The sequence below is a fragment of the Ammodytes marinus genome (assembly GCF_949987685.1).
Source record: "Ammodytes marinus genome assembly, chromosome: 16".
NCBI classification, from domain to species: Eukaryota; Metazoa; Chordata; class Actinopteri; order Uranoscopiformes; family Ammodytidae; genus Ammodytes; species Ammodytes marinus.
The window spans coordinates 6,129,036-6,148,778 of NC_137220.1; the positions used below are offsets into that span (position 1 = coordinate 6,129,036).

At 40.2% G+C, this 19,743-nt stretch overlaps 2 protein-coding genes across 3 annotated transcripts; one reads left to right on the forward strand and one right to left on the reverse strand.

Moving 5' to 3' along the window:
• Positions 1-7,559: 7,559 nt before the first annotated feature.
• coro1a (coronin, actin binding protein, 1A) lies at positions 7,560-15,212 on the forward strand. Of its 2 annotated transcripts, none has more exons than XM_080044726.1 (11): positions 7,560-7,692; positions 9,091-9,294; positions 10,547-10,669; positions 10,979-11,108; positions 11,622-11,803; positions 12,339-12,458; positions 13,085-13,189; positions 13,437-13,582; positions 13,784-13,841; positions 13,977-14,192; positions 14,832-15,208. In XM_080044726.1, exons 2-11 carry the CDS (start codon positions 9,097-9,099, stop codon positions 14,922-14,924), a joined length of 1,371 nt encoding a protein of 456 aa, XP_079900852.1. In that variant the 5' UTR covers positions 7,560-7,692; positions 9,091-9,096; the 3' UTR covers positions 14,925-15,208. The 2 variants fall into 2 exon arrangements, with proteins under 2 accessions (XP_079900852.1, XP_079900851.1); XM_080044725.1 differs by lacking the exon at positions 7,560-7,692 and adding an exon at positions 8,085-8,191 and having other exon boundaries at positions 14,832-15,212.
• A 60-nt stretch (positions 15,213-15,272) lies between these two features.
• cldni (claudin i) lies at positions 15,273-19,452 on the reverse strand. The gene is made up of 3 exons (XM_080044727.1): positions 19,334-19,452; positions 17,423-17,555; positions 15,273-16,610 (listed from the first exon to the last, which is right to left on the reverse strand). Exons 2-3 carry the CDS (start codon positions 17,552-17,554, stop codon positions 16,113-16,115), a joined length of 630 nt encoding a protein of 209 aa, XP_079900853.1. The 5' UTR covers position 17,555; positions 19,334-19,452; the 3' UTR covers positions 15,273-16,112.
• Positions 19,453-19,743: the final 291 nt, after the last annotated feature.

A 19,743-nucleotide genomic window follows, 5' to 3' on the forward strand; every position in this document is an offset into this window, starting at 1 on the left:
CTGAACCGATAGGGAGAACAGGGGTGGGAGGGGTTAGGGGGAGAGAGGGAGGGAGGGAGGGGAGGGGGGCTGGGAGGTGACACCATATGTAGGTGTTGGTGCATGTGTTGACCTCATGGAGCTCAAACTCAGAATGTTCATATCTTCTTGGTCCGTCTTTGGTACTTTGTAGAAAACGCAAGCGAGTACACACACGCACAAGCATTATGACTCCTTCACTGGCTGCAAACATGGACACACATGCTCGCATGAACGCACACTCACACACACACACACACACACACACACACACACACACACACACACATACAAACAAGTTTGTACGGCTATACTTGTGAGGACATTTATTGGTATAATGTATTCCCTAGCCCCTTACTCCAACCCTTACCATCAAAACTAAATGCCTAACTCCAACCTAAACCTAAGTCATACCTGAACCAAATATGAACCCAAAAGCAAAGTTAGAACCGGCCAAAATGTCCTCACTTTCCAAAAATGTCCAAAACTCAAATTGGTTCTCACAAAAATAGTTGTACAAGTACACACACACACACGCACACACACACACACACACACACACACACACACACACACACACACACACACACACACACACACACACACACACACACACACACAGTAGAAGGGAAATATATTAAATGCAAAATTTAATATTTAATGACTATGTCTAATGACTATTGAGTACTGAACACTATACAGTCTTAAGTAACGGCTGTAGTAAGGGGTTGTTCCCTACAGAGTTTAAGGCCTTTACTTAACAATAATCGAAGGTTAACTTGAGCATTAGTCGATGTGGTTGGTTAAGACGGTCTGTGGCTGAATGATATCACACGCTCCTCTCAGATGTCACTAATGCTACCTATGCAGCGCATCCATATCTCAACTCATACACACGTGCGTACACACACACACACACAACAACACACACACACCACCTCACTCCTATATTTTTCTACTACATGTACATACTGTAAGTTCCGCACTAAGCACTCACTATGTCCAACTGACTTGAGTTTAACTGGACCAGTTGTTCCGTCCGTGTTTCCATGTATTTATGTTGCTGCCTCCTTCTTTATATATGTGTGTGTCTAAGTGTGTGTGTGTGTGTGTGTGTGTGTGTGTGTGTGTGTGTCTGACCTGTCCTTTCATTCACAAGATGATGAGGTAATGCATAATGTGTGAGGGGGGTTCATTCCTGAGCGTGCTAGCAGCTAGCAGCATGTTAGCTATGAGTTTACTAGCTTTAGGTGGCGCGGACCTAACGTTGGAATCATTTGTGCACTGTTAACGGCTCTGTGCCAATGAAATTCAGGCATTATTAATATTAACTAGAAAAACAGAAGTGCACACATCGTTTACAGACTGTGCCATTACTGTCGGTCAAACCGGCTAGTTATTTATTCTTGTATGTTTATGATAACCTTCCATTGTCGCCACCATTTCCCTTTTGTGGAAGTTGAGGTTTTATAGCTTTTAAGTTATTAACAGAAGAGTCATGAGTTTAATATTGTTTTTATGCACATTTTTGGAGGACATGCCTCTAATGCTTTTTAAAATGAACTGGATAAGAGTGCTACACTGAAATGGAAGCAGGTAGCGTGTATGTATTATTTCTTGATGTACGTGTGGCAGCAAAGACACATACATTTTTATTATTAGCGCAAAATGCACATAATACTATACTAATAGTAATGAATTTTATATTTATGATGCATTTTATTCAGTTGTATTTATCTGCTATGTACGGGTCAAATTGTGTATCTGTCAACTGCCTGGACAGTTGACCGACCGAGTTAGAGGTCAGAGAAAATCATTTGTTTTTATTCTAAGCGTGCAAATCCCGCAGATTACCTTCTCATTTTCTACCTACACACTTTTGTTTCTCCCCTCTCTCACACAGTAATATATTGTAGAAAAAAACAGATTGTAGAAAAAACAGATTGAAAAAAAAATCTTATTGCAATTCACGTAACGTTGAAAGTAATCAGCGAGACATAAAAAAATTGTTACGTGACTTTTTAAATCGCACACAGGACCGGAAAACAGAAATATTTGATGTTCCTTTTTAGGCTTGAATGAACAAGGTTGTACTGTATTGAGATGTTTACTTGGACACAGACCTCAGATATTGATGGTATATAAGGGAAAGTCATTTGCTGCCACTTTATGCTTTTATTATTCTATTTAAATGCTTTTTTTTTGTGTTGTGTATGTGATAGTTAAGCACTTTTTCAAACCAAATAGAAGTTAGACAGTTGAAGTTTATTAAGTTGTCAAACAGGAATGAACCCCCTACGTCCTCCTGCCATGTTTTTAAATTTGTAAGATTGTTCATGATTTTATTTTGATTTTTTTTTGCCACCTTGTCCCTTTGTAATTCAATCGCTACTCTTGAGTAAAAGTAACTGTTTGTCAGTTTGTTCACGCTCAAGACTAGAGACTGAAGTGCCATTTATTTTCTTTCCAGTTTGCAGGCAGCAGACTTTACTTTTTTCTTAATGACATTGCACTTTGTTTCCATGCCAACAAACTCGCCCACTCACTCACTCACTCACTCACTCACTGACTGGTTTGCCAATCTCCCCGTCCACCGGCCCACAATTCATCTTGCCAAATTATAGCAGCGTCATCATCAGAGGGTGTGTAGCAGCATTCTCTGCTTCCTGTGCTAACACTGACTCATAGGTGGAAAAAAGGAGTTCCCACAGTGTATAGTCCAACATTATAGCCCCTCATTAGACTGCACCCGACCCAACCTAACTGCTTGATAAGTGATTAGTACCTGCTATGAACGTGGTACAATATAGAAGCTGAAATGTAATGTAACTTCGGCCGTTGAATGAAACTGAAAAAATATGCATGAAAGTAGCTGTAAAAACTGGAGCTGATGTGTCATAGTGGAATGGTTTCATGACTGTGTGGAGGGGGGGGGGGGGGGGCGAGAGGAGGGAGGGAGGGAGGGAGGAGGGGGGAGACCACTAAGAAGCTTATTATAAAGGGATCAGATCAGAGGCAATACGTCACGATCAAATAAACTGCACTGTTCCATCTAAAAAAAAGGGCTTTGGTTCAAAGTTAAAATTACAATTCTGACACATGTTCAAAGTCCTTATAAATAATGTAAATACATGTATGTAGATTATATATACATACAAGCGCAAACGATATACCCTGAGTCATTTTTGATACACGATAAGTCAAGGGGAGAAGGAGAAGGAGGAAAAGGGAGTTATGATTCGCCCACATACACTGTAAAATGAAAAAGGAAATGGGAAATTACATTTTCAAGGCAGCTGCTATTACTGGATTTTGGAGTGTCAACTGATTATCTTTAGTTGAGATAATTTATCATTCTTATGTGATTTAGATGTACCTTTCATATGCATAAAAACAAATAAAAAATGTGAGTTCTACGTACTAAGAATTTCAAACAACAACAGTTGTGCCGACTTATTCTGTCATAGAGATAACAAACAAAACCCAAAATCTTGGTTGAAAGATTAAACAATGAAACAAAAAACTGGGCACAACTTAGTATTCCTAGTATATTGAACTCAAAACTTGAAGGTACATTACAAATGAATGATAAGTTATCTCAACAAAAAATAATCAATTGGATCAAATGAACTTGGGCTCATAACTCAAAAAGGTTGAGAAGACAGATGCCTTTTAAAGTGGCAGTTTCCCTAACTTTATTGTATTTTTTACAGTGTATACGCTGCTGCTCTCTCTCACAGCCAAAGTGATGAATGAGAGAGGGGAGCAGACTGTGGCTCGAATCAATATCCAAGATGTGTGATTGCTTTGCTCTGTCCATATGTATGTGCACAAACACAGAAATAATAATAACAACAATACTGATATTGGTTTCAGTGCTAATGTAGAGTTGGTTAACCTTTTGTGACCCCTAACTAAGAATGCTTTTTGATCAATTAAATGTAACCACAGCTTTTTATTTTATTTTGAAATGGGAAAAGACATTTGTGACCATGGTTTTGGGGGAGGGGGGGATCTTGGCGGGCATGTTGTGTGAATACCTCGTGACTACCACTGGTCTATCTATGCATTATATTATCAGCCGAAAGGAAGGACACGTTATAACAGTGACGTCCATTTTTGGGTCTTTTTGGGGTGAAACCGGCTCCGAAAAACATCCTGGGTTGTCCCACTTCTCAGGGTGCCATAACAGTAGCTGTCCCCATCCCGAGACAACCTGACCCTACTACTGTCTGAAACATAGCGCTATACCGCCACCTCTCTTTGCCCAAATCCTTGTCCTGGTCTGTTTCGTCCCTATATGAACTGTTTAGCGAACAGATTGGATGGATTGGGAGAAAGAATATGGTGGTATAGGTAAAAAGGGAGTTATATCTCTCGAAAAAAAAACCCATGTCACAGTACTCGAAACCTGGCCAGAAAAAATTGTCCTTTTTGTCTGTATGTTAACTGGAAAAAAAAGTGTAGAAAAAATGACATGATGTAAGAACTATCAACACCTCACTAGCAAAACAACAACATTTTTTTTTTGTTCTTCAACATAACGCAGGTGCCGGATAGCCTGTTAATACTGACATGTTTATAATGGAATAACCTGTATTGTTATATACTGATAACTATGTTAATCTGTGGATCCTAATAACGACACTGGTCTATATGTACAGATATTGAGACAAGACCTTTTTCCTTTTTAGGATGAAGGGAGCTTTCTGGAGAGTCTGTCTGTTATAGTCTCATATCTACAATCTCAACCACAATTTCAAATGATGACATTAGTGAGTGTGGCTCCATCTAGTGGAGGGTTTTCATGTTGCACTGATGCAGGCATTACTGTAGCCAAACTGCAGGCAAAAACCAGAATGATTGACAGGTTGTAACACTGTCTGTCTGTCTGTCTGCGCGGGTTTGCAGTTATTGTTTTGTTTATATCTCTGGACCATGTTTGTGTGTGTGTGTTTGTGTGTGAGCTCTTCTCCTGCAAAAATCATTCAACCATAATATCTGTACTTTGACTTTTTCGTTCTCCATTTATGCACTGATGGAAGCCCCACTGTCATCCCCAGAGTGTCTCATTGTCCATGTGTGTGTGTTCACCAAACAAAGGTCAACAGTCCCCCTCGCCCCTCCCCCTTGCCCCTCCCCTCCCCTCCCCCCCGTCCTGTAGTTAACTGTAGTGTCACTGTCCCGTATAACAGACAGGCTCTCACACTCCTCAGTCTCCAGCAACGATTGTGCAATAAACTGAAGTCTATATTTTTAAAACTGCCTATAGGTTTATTTTATTGAGATGTTTGTGGTGTTTGTGTGTGTGTGTGTGTGTGTGTGTGTGTGTGTGTGTGTGTGTGTGTGTACTTGTACAACTATATTTGTGAGAACCAATTCGAGTTAGACCTTAAGTGAGGACATTTTTGGAATGTGAGGACATTTTGGCCTGTTCTCACTTGTCTAAATGTTGGGTTAGGGTTAGCATTAGGCTCCAACAAAGGAGCTGTTTGAGGGTTAACACTAGGTTTCAAGGTTCAGGTATCGATTAAGTTTATGTTAGGGTTAGTGTTGGGGTTGGGGTTAGGCATTTGGTTTAGATGGTTAGGGGCTAGGGAATGTATTATATAAATAAATGTCCTCACAAGTATAGCCATACAAATGTGTGTGTGTGTGTGTGTGTGTGTGTGTGTATACAATTGGGGAACATCAAAGTCAGGCTCATGCAGTATGCTTTAAAGAATTCCTCAAATCATTCTTAAAATACTGTGCTCACAAGATTTGAGGTCATAGTGAACTTGACCTTTGACCTCACATGTCTTATCAATTAATCCCTGAGTCCAAGTGTGAGTTTGTGCCAAATTTAACGAAAATCCCTCAAAGCGTTCTTCAGATATTACATTCATGATGTATGAAGACACAGTGACCTTGACCTCTGACCTCCAAAATAGAATCAGTTCATCCTTGAGTTAGAGTTGACATTTGTGCAAAGTTTGAAGAAAATCGCTCAAAGCGTTCATGAGATATCGCGTTCACTAGAATGGGCCGGACGGACGGACAACCCTCAAACATAACGCCCATTCTCCCAGAGGCATAAGAATATAAAAATAACTTAAGTTCCTCCAGGAATACATTAAGTCCTTCCATTGTAATTGCACAAGTTATTTAAAGGTTAATGCTCAGGTTAAGTGGGTTTAATTAACTTTCCATTAAGGTGAGGTAAAGTCAAGAAACAGATTCAGAAATCTAAGTCCCTCGTGTGGGTCAAACTCCAAATACTCTCTTGTCAGGCCTACCATTAAGTCTTTTAAACTTGACGTCCTCACTTTGCAAAGCGTTCTGCTATGTGTCTGTTTTCTCCAAGCCTAAACTGAAAGGACATTAAGTTAACTCTCCAAAATAGTTAAAACAGTTGTTATTGGCTGAGACACAATGACAAGTAAAGCGATCTATAACTGTAAGTATTAAGGTGATAATTAAAGGTGGAGTCAGTGATTCTGGATAACGCTTCTTGTCAAAATCACGTTAAAAATCAGTGAATATCTGCTCATGATCCGCTACCTGCACGCTACATGCACGATATCTGCGCTGGGGGGAAACAATCCATTATTAATACACAGCCTAGGCTCTGTGAACGGGCATGTTGCTAGATGGTGGGCCCCCTTTGTTTACATACCAGTTGACAGAGCCTAGGCTGTGTACTAAGACTATTTGTTTTACCTGTACAGACAGGTTGCGGATTGTGAGGAGATATTCATTATGGTGGTTTTGTCTAAAAGTGATTTTGACAACAAGTCCAGAATCACTGACTCAATCTTTAATGTTTTTTCCACAGTAGACTGTTTAAAATGTTCCAGAATAACCTTTTCAACATGAAGCATTTTCTGCCCCAGATTTCCAGCTGTCTCATCATGTTTCCTCTCATATACTGTATATAACAGAAAACTGCACCTTCAGCTCTTAAACTGCATCTCTGCATTGTATCACGTCAGAGCTCAGATACAAAGGCCTTTATCATGCAATTTTCAAAGTTGCTACGAGGAACTTTTAAATATTTCTAAAACACTCTCATTGTTCCCTCTGATGATCATAAATTACATGTCACAGCAAAACGAGACCATCAGTGCAAAAAATGCTATTTTAATATAGTTTTTCTAAATGCCTTTGTCATGGGTATACGCTCCCCTAGGAACTACAGCTGGCATGGTAAAAACACTACCGCTTTTGTCCAAAGGGGGAGCAAGAATTAACACAAACTGAAAGTTCCTTGGGGCACCTTTAATGCACTGCACTTTTCAAAAATGAAGTGATTTTGATTATTAGTTTATACCTGCAGTGGCCATAAAGGGTATAGACTCAACTACATACCTTTAGTATATTAGTGTGATTTCTCCATCTCAACCTCAATATTATAAAACAAAATGTCTCCTAAAACTGGCCCCATTTCTTCTACATATTGCCTTCTGCATGTTCTTCTCAACCCCAAAGTGTCACAGTAGCAGCAGACACCTCCCACTTCCCCCCTACCCAGCGTTTGAAAACAGTCACTTCCTCCGTGTCAAATTTTCGTGATGTACTTTTTAACCTAGCGTCTCCTTTTAAGTTCTCATTCTGGTGGCAGGGTGTTTTGGGTTGCTACGCCGACATACTCCTTCAAGCTGAATCGCCCCTCAACCACAAGACTCATCCCAGGTAGGCCTGTAAACTCAATGCCATACATACAATACAGCTCATTTGCAGCAACAAAACATGTCTGAAATATCATTGTTATACATTTATAATTTGGTAAAAATATGATACAATGTCATTACATTTAGCATATTTTATCTAACATGCCTTGAGTTTCTACCTATTTCAATTGAGTGTATTGTTATTTTACTTTTTCCACCATGCAATGTTTTCAGAAATAGAGAGAGAGAGGTAGAGAGAAAGAGAGAGAGAGAGATAGAAAGAGAGAGAAGGAGAGAGGTAGAGAGAGAGATTATTGACATGCATTTAGGCCTCTTGATAAAATTACAGTGCCCTCTGTGAAGCATTATTAAATTAGGTGCAGAGTGGCCAGATAGAGGTCTTGTGATGCACATGCAGCAGAACTGTCCTACGCCTCTTCAGCCCGAGCCGAGCTGAGCTGAGCTGAGCTTAGGCGCGGCTGCTGCAGATTTCAGGAAGTCAAAATAATCTACAAATGGAGGTAAAGCAAAACATATCCAGTGTTTCTGATTTTGGTAACACCGTAGCCAAATAGTGAAAGGTAAGGTTAGGTTAGGTTGGTATGGAGTGAAGTTCTATAGTTTATTTGAGGCTTGGTTGACACAGATCTCGTTTAAGATTTCTGCGTTTGGTAAGAGGTGCGTTTATTCTTTGTATTTTAACTTCAGATTTTGCTAAAATGTATTGTTTGGGAGTGTGTATATTCGTGGGACAATCAATGAGAGATTGAGTGTGTGAATTTGGCAGAAAGAGAGAGAGAGAGAGAGAGGTTGGTGGTTTTGTTGCTCTGTCTTAAGGATGTGGTGTAACTGTTAGTTTGGGGAACTCAGTTACCTTTTTAGGCAAAACAGAAACAGTGTGTGCAGATCCAATGATGATACGCAACATTGTTTTTTTCAACAAAAAAAATTTAGCGTGTCATCTGCATACTGTTGTCTCGAAGGCTACATTAGTATTGGGCAATCACAATTATTCAAGTCACATTATACACACTAGTATATCATACCCAACAGTAAAGACTGATGATGGTGTACCAGGCACACACAGACAGACCAGAGAGGAAGCAGTTGTGAAAGGTTTTAACTTCCTCTTTTCATTTTTTTTCTTCGAACTTTCCTCTGTCGAGTCTAGTTTGTTTCCACATGAAATCCAAAAGCATAAACATAAAGGACACTAGTGCAGGTAAAACTTTTTTGACATGGTTTTATGCATTCAAATGATGTGGGGACACTTGAAATGGCCAGAGAAAATAAATCTGTTTCCACTCTTCTAGACAATTTCAAATTTGACCACAATTGTCCTGCACTCATTCAAAAAATGCTTCCTTTTTCCATTTTTGTTTCAATAAATAACCCAATTTTTTTCCCTTTCCCTCCACAGTTCACCATGTCCCGGAAGGTAGTGAGGTCCAGTAAGTTCCGTCATGTCTTCGGCCAGGCGGTGAAGGCCGACCAATGCTACGATGACATCAGAATCTCCCAGATGACCTGGGACAGCAACTTCTGCTCCGTCAACCCCAAGTTCGTGGCCATGATCGTGGACGCCAGCGGTGGAGGGGCCTTCATGGTGCTGCCCCTATCCAAGGTGGGGTATTATCTGTCTGTCTGTCTGTCTCTGTCTGTCTGTCTGTCTGTCTGTCTGTCCGTCCGTCCGTCCGTCCGTCCGTCCGTCCGTCCGTCCGTCCGTCTGTCTGTCTGTCTGTCTATCGGCTCTCTATGTCCTTTTAACTTTTCAATATACAATCTTACTGGATGCATTCGAGACTAGTCAACTGTATTGTCGATTTCTGCAGAGTAATCGAAAAAAAATTGTCCCCAACCTATGGTGCAATAAGTACAAAGGATAAAACAAGATGAATAATATTATACCATACAGATATTCTAAACAGTGCAAAAACTATATTGAAAACTGAAAAAATAATAAAAAATTTGAATATAAAGGACATACTAATTGATCATTTCAGTTGCAAGTTGGTGTGAAGTTTCAAATTCAACACCACTCTTTCATGTAGACATGTCAACTCTGTCACACTCTCACACATTGGGGCTGAATAAGGAAGTTTGATGCCGACTTTGAGTCTTTCTCCACGTCACTGGCTCGGCTGTCGAGAAGTTTTCACCATATTAGGAGTTGGTTGTGTCGCTCAGAGAAGGGCAGGATGTGGCCTCAGCCCGGGTGCTATACGCTACACACACTTATAGTTGTTTGTGATGTCGCTCGTAAATGTCTTTATTGCATTTAGTGTGCCTGAGAAAAAGTGGGAAATTGCAAACCTTGTGGCAATGTTTATCGTCATCTGAACATCTACATTTGTTAAAGTAGTGATAACTTAATTGGGCTTCTCTGAATTGAATACACAGTACATAGGGCACCTGTAGGTCTTGAAGCATTCAGTTAAGTTTATTCAAACCTAAAAAGTCTTACATTTCATTTAGAAATATCTTTGTATGCAGGTGAGGTATGGAATGTGTTTGTGTGTGATTGAAGGCATCAAAAGACATTTTATACCTATGAACTAACATGGGGATTGTCTTGAACATGGGTTGTGCACAACCGAAGGCTGTTTAGTTTTTTTGAATGGAGTTCCAGTCAGCACCATCAGACCTGAAACCTATCATTTCAGTACTGCAAGCTACAGAAACTTATCAACTCAAAAAATAAATCTTGATTTGGCATGAAAACCAGTAGAAATCTGCATTTTAGAGTTCCACCAAAATTAATACAACACACATTTATATATTTTTAAGAGTTGTTTTCACCACTGATCTTGCTGTGTGTGTGTGTGTGTGTGTGTGTGTGTGTGTGTGTGTGTGTGTGTGTGTGTGTGTGTGTGCAGGCGGGCCGTATTGACATGTCCTACCCCACTGTGTGCGGACACACCGGACCGGTCCTGGACATCGAGTTCTGTCCTCACAATGACAACATCATCGCCAGCGGCTCCGAGGACTGCAGCGTCATGGTAGACACACTACTGTGTGTAGTGTAGAATATGTGTAAAGGTGCACTATGCAATTTCAGGCTCTGCTGCTGTAAACGACAACAGTGAAACAGTTACTTTTCAGGAAACTTTCTGATTTCAAACAGTGTAACAGGGATACAATTTTCCTGTGAGGAAAGTTTTTTTTATTCAGATAGGAGAATATAACTTCTTATAAAATGTTCACTTCTCTGACACGCCCAAAGTTACATAGTGCACCTTTAAGCCTGACTCCATATTTTACCTGTAACGTGTATATTTTAGTCTAAACAGTTTTTCCTTGGTGAATAGATTTGGGAGATCCCGGACAACGGGCTGACCTCACCGCTCACAGAACCCGTCGTCAAACTGGACGGACATTCCAAACGGGTCGGAATCCTGAGCTGGCATCCCACCGCACACAACGTACTGATGACCGCAGGTAGGATGGATGGATGAATAGATAGATAGATGGATGGATGGATGGACGGACGGACGGACAAACAGACAGACAGACAGACAGACAGACAGACAGACAGACAGACAGACAGACAGACAGATAGATAGATAGATAGATAGATAGATAGATAGATAGATAGATAGATAGATAGATAGATAGATAGATAGATAGATAGATAGATAGATAGATAGATAGATAGATAGGTAGATAGATAGATAGATAGATAGATAGATAGATAGGTAGATAGATAGTTTGAGAATGAGACTCACACCTTCACTGAACAGGAAGTTCTCACGGCCTCCACCCTCTCTCAGTCTCTATGTCGTCATGTTTATTTTAGATTCATTTCTCTTTATGTGTAATGAATCTAGAAAATAAATGTTTCACTTTTCATTGATATTCAAATGTATATTTGGATGTACCTGCATATTAAAGGCTGTATAAAAACACAGTAAACTATCTTTATTAACTTTTCGTGCCCGTTGTGCCCGTCAGGCTGTGATAACGTGTTGATCCTGTGGAACGTGGCGCGTGGCGAGGCGATGGTTCGGATGGACAGCGTTCACACAGACCTGATCTACAGCGCCGCCTGGAACAGAGACGGCTCCAGGATCCTCACCGCCTGCAAGGACAAGACACTGCGTGTGCTCGACCCGCGCAAAGGCACCGTGCTCATGGTGGGTTCAGGCTAGACTTCTATCACTGGTTCAGGCTAGACTTCTATCACTGGTTCAGGCTAGAGTCCTATCACTGTGGCTTTAAAGGTGCAGTCAGTGATTCTGGAGAACGCTTGTTGTCAAAAAAATGTTTTGCGTCAAAATCTGTGAAAATCTCCTCACGTTCCACTACCTGTCTGTACTGTGTGTGCGCTGAAAAGAAATCTGGCCTAGGCTCTGTAAACTGGTATGTAAACAAAGGGGGCCCACCTTAGCTTGCAACATGCCCGTTTACAGAGCATAGGCTGTGTATTAACACTGGATATTTTTTTAGTACACACATGCTATGGACAGGTAGCGGATCGTCATATTCGATATTCACTGATTTTGACAAAAAGTGATTTTGTCAACAAGCATTCTCCAGAATCATTGACTCCACCTTCAGTGTTAATAAACAGCCTAGGCTCTGTAAACAGGCCTGTTGCTAGTAGCTACAGTGCTCAGGGCCCCTTGGTTAACATACCTAATGCCTTTTCAACCCTGCCCCCCCCTACAGGAGAAGGAGAAGCCTCACGAGGGCTCCAGGCCGGTCCGGGCCGTCTTCGTGTCCGATGGAAAGATCCTCAGCACGGGCTTCAGCCGCATGAGTGAGAGGCAGGTGGCGCTCTGGGACCCGGTGAGATATTTTTTTTGGTGTTTTAACCTTTTTATTGATAGTTGAAGAGCAGATTTGAAATGGGGAGATAGATAGAGATGACATGCAGTAAAGGTCAACGGGTCGGATCCGAACCCACAACCACTGCAACAAGGCCTAAGCCAATATAGTACGCGCTCCACCCACTACGCCATAGAGCGCCCAAAACAACACTTTTTGACTTTTTTTTATTGCACACAAAAGTCAGACATTCCACCAACACAAAAACAAACAGCACGTGTATTTACAACACTGCTGTTTCACAACCACCGGCTTATATACAGCACTAAGGGCGTTGTTGCTGCTCTGCAATATCTAACCTCAGTCTCAATCACCTGAATCCCTGGCTTACCTGCAGTCTGATCCAGCAGACTTTTCTATGTTGCATTAGACATAACCAAATGTAGCCTATAACAGTATTTATTTATTGATTATTGAAAATGTATTTAACCCGGTTAAGTCCCTTTCAGATTAAGAATCTCTTGTTCAAAGGAGACCCACTTGCGCAGGACAGAACACGCAGCATCAACTGATAAACATTTCCAGACAACACAGAGGACACGATACATTTTACATGTTTATGTGACTGTGACTCTGTCTTTCAACAGAAGAACTTTGGGGAGGCTCTGACCCTGCAGGAGCTGGACACCAGCAGTGGAGTCCTGCTCCCGTTCTTTGACCCAGACACCGGTGTGGTTTACCTCTGTGGAAAGGTGAGGCCACATGGTGAAATTAGAACATTTTATAAACAAAAACTAAATTAAAAAAAAATTATAAAACAAAAAAAAAATATTTTGTATTAAAAAAAAGTTATACAAAAAAAAAATACAAAAAAGCTGATTTTTTTTTATACAAAAACAAAAATCAAAAAAATTAAAAGTTATTAAAAAATAAAAATCTAACATGAATCCGTCTAACCCACATAGACACACACAACTGACTTCCATGTCTTTGCAACAGGGCGATAGCAGTATCCGTTACTTTGAGATTACGGACGAGGCTCCGTACATCCACTACCTGTCCATGTACAGCAGCAAGGAGACACAGAAGGGCATCGGCTCCATGCCCAAGAGAGGCCTGGAGGTCAACAAGTGTGAGATCGCCAGGTAGACACATTTACTGTATGTCTTTATGAAACTAAAGTCAGGACCCCCTCTAGAGTCTGGTGTCTTGAGAGGGGATATGGGAAAAGAGATTTTAATATAGCCTTGTTTGAGTTTACTTTGTGTATAACTGATGAATAAAACAACTTCATTTAACTTAACCAACAAAAAATCTAAAATATGCACAAATATTTCCACCTTCAGGTTCTACAAACTCCACGAGAGGAAATGTGAGCCCATCGTCATGACGGTGCCACGCAAGGTACAGTGCAGTATACACATGAATATATAGCTTTGATCAGTTCATATCTGTTGGTTAAAGGTGGAGTCAGCAATTCTGCTTTCAGTGGATATATTTAAATGTCCCTAACTCCCCCCCTCCCTCCCCGCCCTTTAGTCCGACCTGTTCCAAGAGGACCTGTACCCCGACACCATTGGCCCGGAGCCCTCGGTGGAGGCAGACGATTGGTTCGGAGGGAAAGACGGTCAGCCCATTCTCATCTCTCTGAAGGACGGATTCGCAGCCACCACCAAAACCAAAGAGTTCAAGGTTATCAAGAGTCTCCTCAAGACCACCACCGCTTCAGCTGGCAGCCAACAGGACAACAGCGGGGTGAGGGGTTTAAGATCAATATTACGTTACATTTTGTATATAACATCTCATATACTCATATATAGTTATTTCCAGTACTTACATTGTGTACATATTGTAGTATAATGTTCATACTTATTTACTTCTTATTCTTATATTATGTTGTTAGCTTTTTATTGTTAGGTTATACTTTGTGGCATTAAGTACAGTATTCTTTACACTTATTTCTTTTCTACATGTTTTTTCTATTCTACATTTTTATTTTGACCACTTTTATGCTTTAGTAATACTACTTAAACTGAAGTAAAGGACATTAATACCGCATCTGCCACTTATTAGCTGTAAAGATATATTTTTTTAAGTATTTTATTTTGAAATTCCTCCAATAGTAAATCATTAGCTTGAAAAATTGTTCCCACTATGCAACCTAGACACTTGTTTAGTAATGAATTGTACAATATGTGTTTAATCAAACATATGCCTGTCTGTCTGTGTGTCTGTCCCTCTGTCTGTGTGTCTGTCTGTGTGTCTGTCTGTGTGTCTGTGTGTCTGTGTGTCTGTCTGTCTGTCTGTCTGTCTGTCTGTCTGTCTGTCTGTCTGCATGTCTTTCTGTCTGTCTTTCTGTCTGTCTGTCTGTCTGTCTGTCTGTCTGTCTGTCAGGAGGTGCAGTCCTTGCGGAAAGAGGTGAAGGATCTCAAAGCGGCGATGGAGGAGCTGATTCAGCGTGTGAGCGAGCTGGAGAGCAAGCATTAAAAAAACTAGAAAAAAAGTTTGGTAATAAAGTTTTTTTTTAAATACATAAAATCCCGAGCAGAAATCAAGAGATGGTAACATTGTGAACACAGACAGACAGACAGACAGACAGACAGACAGACAGACAGACAGGCAGTAACGGGAGACGGCTGTTGTAACTTCTGATTGTAAAGGGAGAGATTTAAGACGACAGTTGACTGAAAATGAAACTTGAATTTGTTTATTTGGTTTGCCTGACGATCAATTTTTAAAATTTTCCTATTTTTAATATATGCTTTTAGTTTGAAATAAAATTAAGTCTTTACAAGAAACAGTTTTTTTTTTGTGGTTTAATTACATGAAATACACACGAAACACGGGGTTTGAATGACATCACATGTTGAATCATTCATGTTCATCATCATACAAAATGAGTAAAGAGCAAACAATATAACAAATGTCATATAAAAAATATTTGAAATTACATGGACGCTTAAGAAACAAGTGCACACAGTGTGTGCCTGCGGTTTAAGACTATTTGGAGCAACTTTTTTTGGATGACAAAAACAGCAAAAATCAAAGAGAGACAACTTATAAAATATGCAATAAATGCTGAATCCAAATCATATTTAAAAAGGTGAGGCACCAATACATCTAAATCGGCCCAACAGCATTTTAATACTGAAAGAAAAAATATTTTGTCTCCTCACAAATACACTTCTTAAATTTTTCTAAACGTGAATTCTACTTTACACTTGGTGATTACTAGATGGATGATAAACAAAACATTGTGAGATAGATCTGCCATTTAGCGTATGCATAACCCAGCACCTACTGTAATAGTCAATTATAGCTTTAACATTTAAAACATCACCAGAAAGTACGGAGACCCTAAAAGTGAGATGGGCAAAAAAAAAAATCTTTCTTGTGCGCACTAGAAATCTTTCACATGCGCACGAGAAAGTTTCTGGAGTGCACAAGATAAAGTAGTACAGGTAACGTTTTATTTTATTTTTTGCCTTGTCACTTTTGGGGCTCCATAGGATAACTTTGAATATGGAAGAAGAAATGGAGACAGTAACTATCAGCACTCACTATTTACAGACTCATTCTAACCACTGGTGTCTTGTACTATGTTTTCTTGCCCTTCCAGTCTTACCCCAAATAAATCCCCCTCTCTCTCAAACCCCTGTCCCATTCATAAAGACACTACACGTAGTTCTTATTGGGTGCGGAGGCGCTGTTGCTATAATACTTGGCCGTGCCGCCGGAGCCGCCAGAGTTGGGCCGACTGAAGCAGCAGATAAGCCCTCCGGCCAAAAGCAGTATCACGCCCGCGGCCCATCCTATGTAGATACACGCGCCCATCTCCCTCTTGTTCGGGTTGAGGGGGTCGTGGAAGTTGCGCACCACGATATGGGCCGTCCAGCTCACGGGGATGATGACCAGGAGGCCCGCGAGCAGGAGACCTATCCCAGATACGAGGCTGATTTTGGGCTTGGCGTCTTCGTTCTCGACGCAGGTGGTGAAATCGGCCCCGCAGAACAGAACCAGTAAGCTGAGGCCGGAGAGCATGCAGCTGATGATGGTCAGGGCGCGGGCGGCTTGCAGGTCGGAGCCCAGTTCAAGGAGGGATTCGTACTTTTTGCATTGTTGCTGGCCCGTGCTCTGCATAACACACGACATCCAAAGGCCCTCGTACGTGCTCTATAAACACACACACAGACAGACAGACAGACAGACAGACAGCAAACACACACACACACACACACACACACACACACACACACACACACACACACACACACACACACACACACACACATAGACATGAGGGAGAGGTTCAGTTATTGTAATTCGAAAGGAAACATTAGCCTTGTAGCTATAGGGCTGTGCAAAAACATCGCTACCGCAATATATCATGATATTTATTTTCGTGATATCTGTAGCGTATCGTCAAACAATTTAGGTTTTAAACGGGTTGTGAACTACAACCTCCGCTCATGTAGAGGTCGCAGTAAAGCTAGTTGCCTCGAATTGCCTGGTGTTTGAATGTGAATTAAAGTTTGCGCTTAATCGCAATGTATCTTGACATATCTTATTGTGACCCATTCGTTGTGAAGCGTATATCATATCGTGAAGTCCTAGCCAATACCAAAACCTAGCAGCTACACATTATGTAATAAAATGTCAAAATTAAATAGTTTTGACTATTTAATGTAAAAATAAATGATTTTTACTTTTATCTGCTGCAATCTGCACAATATTATTACATTCTCATTGAGAAAAGGCATTTCTAATAGCTACCACACTATGTCATAACTTATTAGATACTGTGTTCAGGCTGTTTCTTACAAAATGTGGCAAATGGTTACATAATGCATTGCCACAGACCACGACATTTACAGTTAAACAGAAAACAAACCAACAAATAAACAAAAGTATGTTCATAAGTGTATCTCCTTTGCCATTAAAAAAGTTGCAGCAAATGAATAGAGGTTGTAGTTGTATCCTATTACCTGTGAGGTCACAATGTTTGTTCCTACGAAGGCGGCCACCTTCCAGCGTGAGACGGCGCAACAGACGATGGTCCCCACCAGTCCCAGCACACCCAGGGCCACACAGGCAATCTGAACTACCACTGAGCCCATCCTGGAAGAGCACAGAGAGAGAGAGAGTCATTGTTAGCACTATGCAATACGGCTACATCAATAAACTGTTTGCTAATGCTAAGTTAATGCTATTAACGGTTTATTAAGGCGTAGTTAATACTTGTTAGGTATTAAAAGACTGTCACTGCTAAGTTATTAACTAGTTAGTTCATGCTTGGTGAAGACTGAACTAACAGTTTATATATGTTCCCTCGTTGTACTTTTGATTCATCCCATGCCATATTTTTTCCATCTCTTTAAAGATCTACTTTTTTTCATTTTACATTTGCTTTTTTTCCCCTCCATCATCAGACATTTGTCCCTTGTTGCCGTGGTGCTATACTGTTGATGTGTGTGTGTGTGTGTGTGTGTGTGTGTGTGTGTGTGTGTGTGTGTGTGTGTGTGTGTGCCTGCCTGTGTGCCTGCCTGTGTGTGTGTGTGTGTGCCTGCCTGTGTGCCTGCCTGTGTGTGTGTGTGTGTGTCTGCCTGTGTGCCTGCCTGTGTGTGTGTGTGTGTGTGTGTGTGTGTGTGTGTGTGTGTGTGTTTTGTGCTCACATAGCTGAACACACCCAGAGAATAACATCACCTGCTCCCTGAGGCCTTCTCTGTATTATGTGGGTTTGTGTTTTAAGACCGACTCATGTCCCAACAGGCCCGTGTGTCTCTACCGGGGTCTCTACTCAACCACTCCCTAACATCTCCTCACTTCTGTCTCTGCATGAACTTACTTTATACTGATGCTAGTTAAAGTCTGGTTAAGGTTTGTTTAAAGAAGTACAACGGATTAAATTATATTTGAGAAAACGATGCGAATTATTTTATTTGAACAAAATGTATGCAGTGTCAAGGAAGCATGATTAATCACAAGTTAGAGCATCTTTAATAAGTTATACTTTTTAAAATGTTTTTAAATAGTTTAATTTCTATTTCTTTGTTTTTATGAATGATACATGTCGATAACTGCAAAGTAAAACTGAAATGACTAAATGGAAACTTTAAAGAAAATGTGGCAAAAAAAATTGGGAAATATTCAAAGTTGATAAATGAAACATAGGCCCTTATTATCTTTCTAGATATATATTTGTTATTTTGTTCAGACTATGGGTTACATACAGACAAGAATAAATAATAATTTTTCATGCGAGGAAGACATCCCCTTTGTTCTTCATCCATTCGCACAATTCAAATGATGCCTTACCGTCTGAAAACAGCCAGAAGACTTTTATTTATAAGTACCTTTATTTATTTTTGTATTTAATAACCAATAAGAGCCTATAATCTGGGACTGGATCAATACTAGGACAAAAATATTTTTCTTTTTGAGCATTTGACTCCCAGATCACAAACTTTCAGAGCAGATTGGAAATTGCACACCTATCTGGTCACTGGATTTTAAATCTTTATACAATTTTTTATTTATTTTATTTTACTCTCCTTAAAACTGTTTGTTTTTCCTCAAAATTACTGTTTTTTTTCACATTTCATTTTTTTAAAATGAACGTGTGGAGTCTTATCAACCCAACCCTAAAAGAGGGATCACAGAAAACAAAACAATGAAAATCACATGCATGCTTCTGCACCTTTTATACATTTGTTTTTTATTGTCTATTCTTCTCTCAAAACTCTTTGCACTTTTATTTATATTATTTCGTTTGTTGCTGGTGCCCATAAAAAGGGTATTCATTAAGTCCTCCACCAATCCTTTCATAATCTTATTCCAAGCTTTCAAACTCTGTCTTTGAAAATCTAAAACAAATTGGACAAAAAAAAGATGCTTACCTTTGATTCTGTTCCCTGCGAACTTCTGTAGAAATTCAAAATAAGGTGAATTGTTTCTTAAAGTTTTTTCGTTGCCTTTCTTCTGCAGATGTCTTGATGTCTGATGCACAAGTGTTGTGTGGAGCTGGTATGATAAGAGGGGGGTATTTGTAGAGGAATTTGAAGGGGCCGTACACAGGTGGGCAGCACCTAAAAAACCAAGACTGGACTTGTCTCATGCGTCTGTTTCCCTCTCTTTTCCCACCTCAGAAACTGCTGTGGAGCTCAGAGGAATTTTCACTGAATATTTAAAGTTTCCATGTGAAAAACACTGGTTTTGATACTTTTACACTATGCAATATTGTGTAAAAACTTAGCAAAAACCATTCAGAGAGGTTATGTCTGTACTTGATTCTGATTTATTTTGACAG

Excerpts from the sequence above, each read along its gene's own strand:
- coro1a (XM_080044725.1), top strand. Across the intron at positions 11,109-11,621 it reads CAACGTACTGATGACCGCAG|GCTGTGATAACGTGTTGATC; the intron begins GTAGGATGGATG and ends TGTGCCCGTCAG. Across the intron at positions 12,459-13,084 it reads AGGTGGCGCTCTGGGACCCG|AAGAACTTTGGGGAGGCTCT; the intron begins GTGAGATATTTT and ends GTCTTTCAACAG.
- cldni (XM_080044727.1), bottom strand. The coding sequence starts at position 17,554 with ATGGGCTCAGTGGTAGTTCAGATTGCCTGTGTGGCCCTGGGTGTGCTG. Across the intron at positions 16,611-17,422 it reads CAAACATTGTGACCTCACAG|AGCACGTACGAGGGCCTTTG; the intron begins GTAATAGGATAC and ends GTGTGTTTATAG.